Source organism: Bos grunniens, chromosome 19 (genome assembly GCF_055505025.1).
Source record: "Bos grunniens cultivar Pamir isolate PY7600 chromosome 19, Bosgru_T2T1.0, whole genome shotgun sequence".
In the NCBI taxonomy this organism is placed as follows: domain Eukaryota; kingdom Metazoa; phylum Chordata; class Mammalia; order Artiodactyla; family Bovidae; genus Bos; species Bos grunniens.
In genome coordinates, this window is record NC_141183.1 from 23429443 (window position 1) to 23438522 (window position 9080).

Genomic DNA, 9080 nt, shown 5'->3' on the forward strand with positions numbered 1-9080 from the left:
CTGGACACTGGGGTCGAGGACCTGACTCTTGGATGACCACCACATAGGGAAACCTGTTACCTCCTCCCTCTCCTTTCCCCTGAAAGAGAAGTCTCAGCACAGTTATTTACAAAGATTTATTACAGGTTCAGGCCGGGAGTCAGGGAAGAGGGGAAGGGGACAGAGCAGCTGGAGGACAAGGAGAGCTTGGCTCCCCCACCATGTGCCCCCCTAAGGACTTATTATACTAGGTGGCATTCCTGGCATCAAAGCACACATAAAATGCAGCAAAGCAGTCTCTGCCAGTCCATCTTCCAGGCACCCAGGCTGGGGAGCAGGTGATAAGGGGAAGATTTACCAAAAGCTGAGGCCGTGGAAAAGATGCCTGAATTCTGGGCCCTGGTAGAAGGCAGTGAAGGGGTGATGACTTGGAATTGCCCAGGGGATGGAGAAAGATCTATGGGCACTTACAAGTTCTCAGTATCCCTTTTCCCCAGATCTTAGGGTCCTGCCCTGTGGGTTTCCTACGCCCAGGGGAGAGGGTCTAGGGAGTAGAATTGTGAAGGATGAATCTTTGTCCCCCATTTACTGGATTTCCCAATGCAAGCTCTCCCATCCCACCTCCTGCTGGGTGTATGGGGGAATGACTGGCAGGGGTAGGCATCAGGCAGCAAGTGCCCAGGGACTCTGGGCATCAGCCGAAGTTGGGCAGACAAGCAAACACAGACCAGCCTTAGTCTTCTAAAAGTCAGAAGCCGCAGCCCTAGCAAGTGAGAAGCAGGGTACAAAATAGGGTGTGAACAGAATGGGTTTCTGGAGAACATCAATGCCTCCTCCCACTTCCTTCCAGGAGATGCAGGGCTGGGTGCCTATGTGCCAGGCTCAGGGTGGGCAGGGCGCTGTGGCTCCTCCCCGGGTTCTGCAAAGCAAGCAGAGGGACTTAGGGCCTGGCTATGCCCACCAAGATCCCAGCCCTGCCTCCTCAGCCCCCCACTCCCAAGTCTCACCATTCAATGCTGGGTCTTCCACTTGGTCCTCAGAGCTTCCGTCTCTCTGGGGCCCATCCAGAGGAGGCGGGCGCTCCCAGGGACCCTCCAGACCTCGGCCATAAGTTGTCTTCTGCCCAGCTGGGGACAGGAAAGAAGGGATAAAAACACGAGCTCTGAGTATCCAGCTGGCTGTCCTAGAACATGAGCCAAGTCCAGCTGCTGGCTGAGACCAAGCTTTCTGAGGGTGTCACAGTGGAGTGGAGTGAGCACTGGACTAAGACAGTGCCTCCAGCGACTAACCACATGTCTTAGATAAGTCATTGTTACCTCTCTGAAGGGGCTGGTAGGAGGGAAGTTCTGTAGACTGCCTTAAATAAGATAATAGTTAACACCCAGTACCAGCACCTAGGAGCCACTCCAGGCTGGGTGGCAACTGATATTTGTTCCTTGGTCGTCTTGCCGTTTGACCCACTGCCTTGCCGCTCTCCTGAGAGAACAGTCTCCTCTCACCTCCTCTTCACCTGTTCCGGTGGTGTCAGTGGGAATCAATTCAGCTCTTCCAGCTGAAGCTTTTGCTCCCACATCTGATGCCCCCACTGCCAATACAGAGCAGAGGCCTACGCTATTTTGAGGCGGGGTGCAAAGAGTGGACACTGTAAGGAGGGATGGTTGGTTATTTTTCATCCCCATAAATAATGGGACCAAAACATTTGAATGTGCATTCAGAGGGTGAGAAGTGGCCAGGAAAAAATAGCCCTGGGAGGGGCTGAGATCTTCCTGCCTAGGAATTCTTTGGGTCTTGGGACCCGGCTGTGTAGATTTTGGGATCTGGGGTCTCTAGCTCTGAGGCCTTCTGTGTCGGTCTTAGGCCCCTCACTGGCCTCTCTCTTCCCAGGCAGTTGGGGTTGGAGGTGCAGACAAGTGGGTTGGTTCTTGAATCCTAGATTCTCCATCCAGACACTAGAGGGCACCCTCTCACCTCCAGCCTAGGAAATTAGAAAAGAGGGAGAGAACCACAGGTTCCTGGAGAGAAGGTATCAACCAGTCCTGTGTCTCCCAGTAGAGACCACATCCTGTATCCAGAAATGCAGGCAATGGGGGCCCTGGACACTCTTAGTCCTCTATCCCTGATCTCTTTACACCTCCCAACGGCCATGGATGGGAAGTCCTTTCTTGGGTCTAGCCTCAAACCTCATGTAGCCTTGCCTTAATTTTTAGGGAAGAGAGGAATTATTAGGGAAAACCTGATAGGGAGAGCAACGGAGTCAAGGATGGGAACAGCCCAGGTGTCAGGTAAGGCTGAGTGTGAGGCATCCTGTGGGGTGAGAGAGTGAGAAGGCCCTTTACATGTGGGAGAAATTGTAAAGTGGGAGGGGGTGTCCCAGTACACTCAAGGAGGACCCCACCCAAGCCCATGATTGGTGAAACTCAGGCTTCACAGCCCCTTCCGCTTACCAGATCCCCTGCTGCCCTTCAGGACTTCCGCCTGGCTGTCCTCCTCCTCCTCTTCATCCTCCTCCTCTTCCTCCTCCTCTTCCTCTCTTGGGTAGCCCAGTTCCCGCAGCTCCCCCAGCTCATCCTCCTCCTCCGAGGCCTGGTTCTCACCCAGGTTGCTGATGGACTGCAGGTGAGACTCAGCAATGCGCTGGACGGCTAGCACAGGGGGACCAGGAAGGCACGGGTCAGCCAGGCCTGAGAAGCAGCCCAAGGCACAGGAGAGGAACGTGGCCCAACCCTCAGCCTCCTTCCTGGGGGCCTGGGGCAGAGCTCACCCCTGCAGGGGTCTAGTTCAAACAATACAGGCTGCTGGTCAGCCTGCTGGGGGCCAAACCAGGGCAGAAGCAGCAGGGGGTAGACTCTTGATCCTGTTTGGCTCTTAAGCTGTCCAAAGATGCTGGGCCCCAGAGGCCAGCCCCAGGCATCTCCCCACGCCATAGGGTGCCAAGCTGGACAAGACCAGGCGGGCACAGCAACAGCTTAACATTCCTTGGCTGGGGGAGCTTGTCTACCAGCTACAGCCCCTGGAGAAGGTACTGGACTGGTGGGCCGGGCCCCGGGGCATTTGTCCCTTTCAGTTTCTAGGGGAGTGCCCAGCCTGCTCACCGCTCACCCGGATCCTGCCTGCCACCCCATACTGGGCTTGGTCCCCACTCCCTGGCACTGCTCCATCACAGATGCTACTCCACACACCCCTGCCCCAGGCTCTAAGAGGCAGGAACAGCTCTGAGACTGAGGACACAACAGTCTGCAGCCAGTGACGTCCTTGCCTGGGGATGCAGCCTGCTCAGACACGGCCCCCACAATCTTGACCCACATCCCCAAGCTTCAGCTCCCTGTGCAGTGACCTAGAAAGCGGCAACCACCACCCACCCCCCCAACACCACCAAGGCCTGCTGGGATAGGACCTAGGAAGGGAACAGTGTGGGCAGCTGGAGAGAAGTTTCCAAAAGATGGAAAGGACGAGGGGGTTCAGAGAAAAGGGCCAGGGCTGGAGGACTCTGGGAGAAAGGGAGGGGCGAAGGGGACCCTGGGAGGCATGGCCAGGGCAGAGGCAGCAGGGGGCCGGGAGCTGGTGGGATTTTGGAGCGTTCGGGTTACTCGAGGCCCAGAGACCAGATGCTGAAGGGCTAGGGGCTGGGGTTGCTACAGCTGCTTCCTAATCCGCAGGCAGCCCCTCCCCTCAAAAAGCCCGAGGGGGTAGATCCAGGCTGGAAACCTCCTGTACAGGGAGCAGGGCCTGGCTCTCCTGCCAACTCGGGGACAGGCACAGAGGGTGTATTGTGCCTGCCTGCTGCCCCGTCTGGCCCCAAGCTCCACCCGGTGCTTCCTGCTAACTCTGGGCAAACTACCCAGGCAATAAAAGCACAATAAATTGCCCTGCCTTGTCCTTGGGGACTCAGCAAAGCTTCACCTTGAGCCAAGTGCAAGAGCTCGGCCTTGGAGAGCCCTCTTCAAGCCAAGACTTGGTGTCTGCCCTTCCTTGCGGACTCTAGGCTTCTCCCCCAACCAATCCCCCAACCCTGCCAGGGGCTTTCCTTTGCCCAGAAAGGGGCGAAACCCACAACATACAGTGCCCTAGAAGTTCAGAAGGGTCCTCTGAGGGTTGGGGAAAGGAGGAAGGAGGAGAGGAGGTGGCAGCTCAAGCAGCCGGGGGAGGAGAGAGCAGTTCTTCAGTTCGTGAGCCGCAGCGACAACAATAGGTGCGTGCAGCCCTGTGCAGGGCCCCGTGAGAGCCTCCCTCGTGCCTCGCCTGCCTCGTGCCTCTCAGGGCTCTCTGGGGTCTTCCCCCCCTCCCTCCCGACTGCCTCCTCGCTCTGTCTCCAGCTCTGGGACCCTGAACTCCCCCCAACTCAAGTCTCCCTTTTGGAAGCTCCAAGGTCCCCAGCACAGCCCCTCTCCTGGCCCCCTCCCGGGGCCCTGCCTCTCCCTACTCAGACTCTCCCAGGTCGCAGCCCAAAAGGGCCGGGGGCGTGGGGGTGCACATTTCTGGCCAAGGCAGTCTGCTTGGGAAGCACCCTGGTCTGTTCTCTTCACACCCCCCCACCCCGCCCCTTGCTCACAACCAAGAGTCCAAGGGTGGTTCTTCCCTCTCATGTCCACTTGCCCCCTACTCAGCCCAGGGTGTGGAGGAGAGAGACTTCTCATGTTCTCTCCTCAGAAGATGGCACCTCCTCCCTCACGCCTGCTTCAGGGGCTGGCCTCCCCCACATCCCTACAGGTCGGAAGGCCTTCCAAAAGCTACACCCAGCGCCCGCTTGGCGTCTCCGCATCCCCTCTCCTCTCGTCTCCTCAGTCCCTCTGCTCCCAACTGAGGCAGGCGGGCTGACAGCTGCACCTGTTGACCTCGGCCGGTGGTTGGGAGCTCACTAAACCCAAGGACGGAGCTCTCAGCACATCCTTCAGGCCTCCATCTCTCCCTCCATGGGAGGAGGGGGCTGGCCAGGCCAGAAGAGCTGGAGCTGAGCTGGGGGTGGGAAGGTATCCTAAGGCTTAGTGAGGAAGGGACCCTCCCCACATGCCCACCTGGCCCACCTGTTCCACCAGGTGTCTCTGCCTCAGCTCCCCCGCTGGAAGCCAAGTCTCCAGGCAGCCCTGAAGACCCCCTGTGATCTCACACCTGCTCCTCCCTCTCCCTGGAATACCCCTCTGCCTGGCTCGCCTATTGAATTCCTATCCATCCTTCAAATCCCCTCTCCTCTGTGGCTCTGCCAGATGCTTTGAGGTGAAGGCCCCCAGGAGAGCTGAGGCTAGATCTTACCCTTATTCCACCCCTACCGGGGGGCCTGGCATACACGAGGCGCTCCATAAGAGAGTGCTATAGGAATGACCTGCCTTTGGGGATTGAAAGGAAAAGCAGGAACAGAAGCAGCATTGGTGTGCAGACCTGTGCAAAAGGCCTGGGAACGGGAGGGGAGAGCAAGGGGTGCGACCCAAAGAAGGTGCCCTGGGAGGGGGGAGGCGGTGGAGGTGGTTCAGCGCATGCTTGCAGAGGCGGCAGAGGGCTGAGTCTCTATGTCGAGGCCTATCTGTTACGTACCTCTTTTCTTTCAACCCCGAAACCTGATTTTCAGACCCACACCACCCTTTTCAGCCTCGGGGAGCCTTGTTTTTCCAAGGCCACATTAAGAAAGAATTGGTCTCTAAGTGGGGGTTGGGATGGGCGCACAAGACAATCCCTCCCCATCAACGAAAGCGCCACATTCCCCCCACCCCGCCCCGCACACCCAGTGTCAGCCCCTTTCCAGGGGCCAAGGGGACAGGCAGACCATGGGTTGGGGAGTACCTTTCAGCGAGGGGGGTGTGTAGGCACAAGGATTGGATCTCTTCGACTTGAGGTGGTGCCCCTCTCCTGAGGCTCTCTGCCGGGGAAGTGCCAGGTTAAATGGGCTCACAGAGCCCCTTCCTGTAACCTTCCCTCCACTCCCTTCCCCCACCCTGCCAGCCGCCCAGGGCAGCTGCGTTGGCTAGTCCCGCCTCGGCCTCAGGTCCAGAGCTGTTCCCACCAGGCTGAGGCCAGCTGCTGGCTTTGGGAGGGGCACCACAGCCACGGCCTGGCTCAGGGCGGGGACCCTGGATTCTGGAGGCCCAGCCTGAGTCTGAGCAAAGACGAGGGTAGAGGAGGATCTGTATCCTGGCACCAGGCATTCTCACCAAGGTGCCAATTGATATGCTAATGTCCTCCTGGGTGGCACCCTGAGCTAGCTGGGAAGTAATCCCCTCCATCCCATCACCAAGGGCCTGGCATCCCTCCTTCCAGCTGCCCCTGGAAACTCACCTGGTGGGGTGAGGCCTCCTCCTCTGGGGAGGCCACCGGTGACCGAGCCAGGAAAAAGAAGAGAGAAAGAATCCGAATTATTGGTACTTTCCCCCCAAATTCAGTCAGTCTCTGGGCCCTTTCCTTCCCGGTGTTGGGAGGCGCCTGGTCAATAAATGAGCCCAGTGGAGTTGGGCTCCTGGACCTTAACCCCCCATTCTCCATTCAGTCTCCTACTCAAGGGACTTTGGCAGGGGCCCCCAGAAGGCATCACAGTTAGGGTGGGGCCAGGACTAGGGGGCAGGGAAGGGGCCCACCTGGTGAGGAGTGCTCTGAGAGCCGGAACAGCATGGCAGGGGTTGGTCTCCTGCGCCGGATCTGAGGAGACAGAGACGGGGAGAAGGCAGGGCAGGACAGACCCTTGCAGCCCACTCCCCACCCCCCACCCAGGCAGCAGGGAACAAACTGTGCTTTGGAGTCCCCAGGGAACCTTTGAATCAAAGACTGTCAGAGCTGAAAGGGACTCCAGAGCTCACCGAACCCCCTCATTTTACCGAGGTGAAAACCCAAGGCTCAGAGACTTTCAGCAAAGAGCTCAAAGCCACACAGCATGCCAAGGCAGAGAAGGGCAAGAAAAGCCCACCACTGGCTGCCAGCCAATGCCCATCTCTCTCCATGGCTACTCCAGAACCACCACCTCCCTTCATATCTTCCCCTGCCATGGCCCTCCCTCTCCCCTTTATGAAGACATCAGACCTCAGGACCCGACGCTGAGTGTGGAAGGTGGCATTCACGTGGCCCTGCCCACCTAAGGTCAGCTCAAGGGCTCCAAAGAAACCAGACTCAGCTGCAGAGGGAGGCTGAGCCTGAACAGCAGGCACCTCCAGCCTCAACCTGAGGCTCAGATGTGCACCTGAGCCCTGGACCGCCTGGGACCTGGGTCTGGGCCCCTTCGGCAGTATCACTCAGGCTGTGGAACTCTTCACCCAGTCCTCATAAAACCTCCAAAGTCGCCCTCCTTGGAACATGAGCCAAGCTGAACAGTGGGGGGGGGGGGGCACTGAGTACTCCCAGTAACTCCCCCACCCTTCCCCCTAGCTTGGCAATCAGATCAACTGTCAGTTAATTAGGTCCTCTTTGAGCTCCAGGGAAATGCACAAAGAGAACCAGGTGAATTATGCTGAAACTGCCACCTCCCCCTGCCAATCTCCCAACACTGCCCTCCAGATCAAAAGCTGCTTGGGCTGGGGATCAAACCGGTCCCCCAGGCACCCCCCCCCCCACAATGCCGTCTCTCTGCAAAATGCCTTGGCCCCCCTCTCACTGCTCTGTTGGGTACCAGCTGCTTCTCAACAACAGCAACAAGTGAATGGCTAAGTGGAGGGGGGAGGCGCCTGCACAAAACTCATGTCTCTTTCGCCATCACGCCCCACATCTCATCCCCACCTTTGGAGGCCTCCGGTACCCAGTGCCCAGGAAGGCTGTCCAGAGGACTCAGATGTCTGTGTGAGGACTTCTGGCTTCTGGGATGACTGGTAATCATTTCCCTCTCCACCCGCCCATGTTGTGGCTTTATCTAGCGGTTAGGACAAAGCTCGGGTGACCCCAGCCCAGGTATGCAGGGTGAGACTAGAGAGATGGCCAGAGCGTGCGGCAGGCGGGCGCAGGCCCGCTCAGTGTAACGGGTCAGGGGACCATGTTGTCACACCAGCGGTCCCCGGGGGACCCCAGAGAAGGAGGACACTGCAGGGTCCAGAGGACAGTCCTCCCACTCTGGGGCCGCCCGGGATTCTCCCGCCCAGGGATCAGGTGAGAGGCCCCGGGAAAAAGTTACAGGAGTCTCCGGCGAACTTCACGCGCTGCCCCGCGCCCCCGCTGCGTCCGAGGCGGGCCGGGCGCCCGCGTCTCCCAGGCCGGCTCCGATTCCGGAGCGCAGAGGAGTCGGGGAGTGGGGGTTAGGGTAGGGGGGCGCTGCCAGGGGTGGGGCGCAGCCCCCTTACCATCTCCACCTGGCGGGGGTCGAGCTGGCTGGGGGGCGCGGGCACGGAGAACTGGATCTTCTTGCGGTCTTTGGGGTCCATGGCGGGCGGGGCGCGCGTCGTGGGGTCTCGGGCTGCGATCCCGGCTCCGCTCCCCCGCGCTGCTCCGGGCGCCGCGGCGGCAGCGGGTTGAGTGTGGCAGAGAGGAGCTGGAGGGCTGTTCACGCACAGATAAAAATACCGCGCCGGCGAGGGGAGGGCGCGCGGGGGTGGGGGGCGGCCGCCGGCTCGCGGCTCTGGGGCTCCTGGGTGCCGCGGTCCCCTGGCGCCCGCACCTCGGGCTCGCGGGGCTGGTCTCTGTCCCTCCTTCCCTCGCTCTCTCTGTGTCTCTCCAACCTTCCTCTATCTCCCTTGCTCCCTCTCCGCGAGTCTCCCTCTGTCTCTGTTTCGCTCCGTCTCTCCGGGTCTCGCCCTCCGGCCCCAGCCTTGGGGTCCGCAGCCCGTCCCCTCGGCCTGGGACTGGCGCCCGGGCGCTTGGTGGGAGGGCTCAGGAGACAGTGGCCAATGAGCGCCGAGGAGCGTGTTCTCCCGGGCCGGGAGGAGGGCGGGGAGTGTGAGCCAGGGCCGCGGGAGCGGCCTGGGAGCCCCCTGCCGACTCCCCAGAACTTGAAGCTGCATTATTGATGGAGTCCAGCAGGGAGGATAAAGGGGGGAGGCCGAGGGGAGAGGGGCCGCGGGGACCTGGGACTCTGACTTTAACCCCTTCCTGGCCTAGGTGCTTGGAGTTTCACGGGGAGGCTGTGAGGTCGTGGAGAGAATAGCACCAGCGTGTCACGCTGTGAATGGGGGTGTCCTAGAAAGCGAGTGAGCGTGAAGGAG

At 59.8% G+C, this 9080-nt stretch overlaps 1 protein-coding gene across 2 annotated transcripts; it reads right to left on the minus strand.

The window, feature by feature from the left end:
• Nucleotides 1–101: 101 nt before the first annotated feature.
• PPP1R1B (protein phosphatase 1 regulatory inhibitor subunit 1B) lies at nt 102–8660 on the minus strand. 2 transcript variants are annotated; one of them, XM_086357888.1, is made up of 7 exons: nt 8223–8660; nt 6540–6600; nt 6244–6266; nt 5752–5827; nt 2424–2621; nt 987–1106; nt 102–898 (listed from the first exon to the last, which is right to left on the minus strand). In XM_086357888.1, exons 1-7 carry the CDS (start codon nt 8301–8303, stop codon nt 849–851), a joined length of 609 nt encoding a protein of 202 aa, XP_086214014.1. In that variant the 5' UTR covers nt 8304–8660; the 3' UTR covers nt 102–848. The 2 variants fall into 2 exon arrangements, with proteins under 2 accessions (XP_086214014.1, XP_086214015.1); XM_086357889.1 differs by lacking the exons at nt 5752–5827; nt 6244–6266; nt 6540–6600; nt 8223–8660 and adding an exon at nt 4529–4577.
• Between the last annotated feature and the right edge of the window lie 420 nt (nt 8661–9080).

Excerpts from the sequence above, each read along its gene's own strand:
- PPP1R1B (XM_086357888.1), bottom strand. The coding sequence starts at position 8,303 with ATGGACCCCAAAGACCGCAAGAAGATCCAGTTCTCCGTGCCCGCGCCC. Across the intron at positions 6,267-6,539 it reads CTCAGAGCACTCCTCACCAG|AGGAGGAGGCCTCACCCCAC; the intron begins GTGGGCCCCTTC and ends TGGCCTCCCCAG. Across the intron at positions 5,828-6,243 it reads AGGAGGCCTCACCCCACCAG|AGAGCCTCAGGAGAGGGGCA; the intron begins GTGAGTTTCCAG and ends CTTCCCCGGCAG.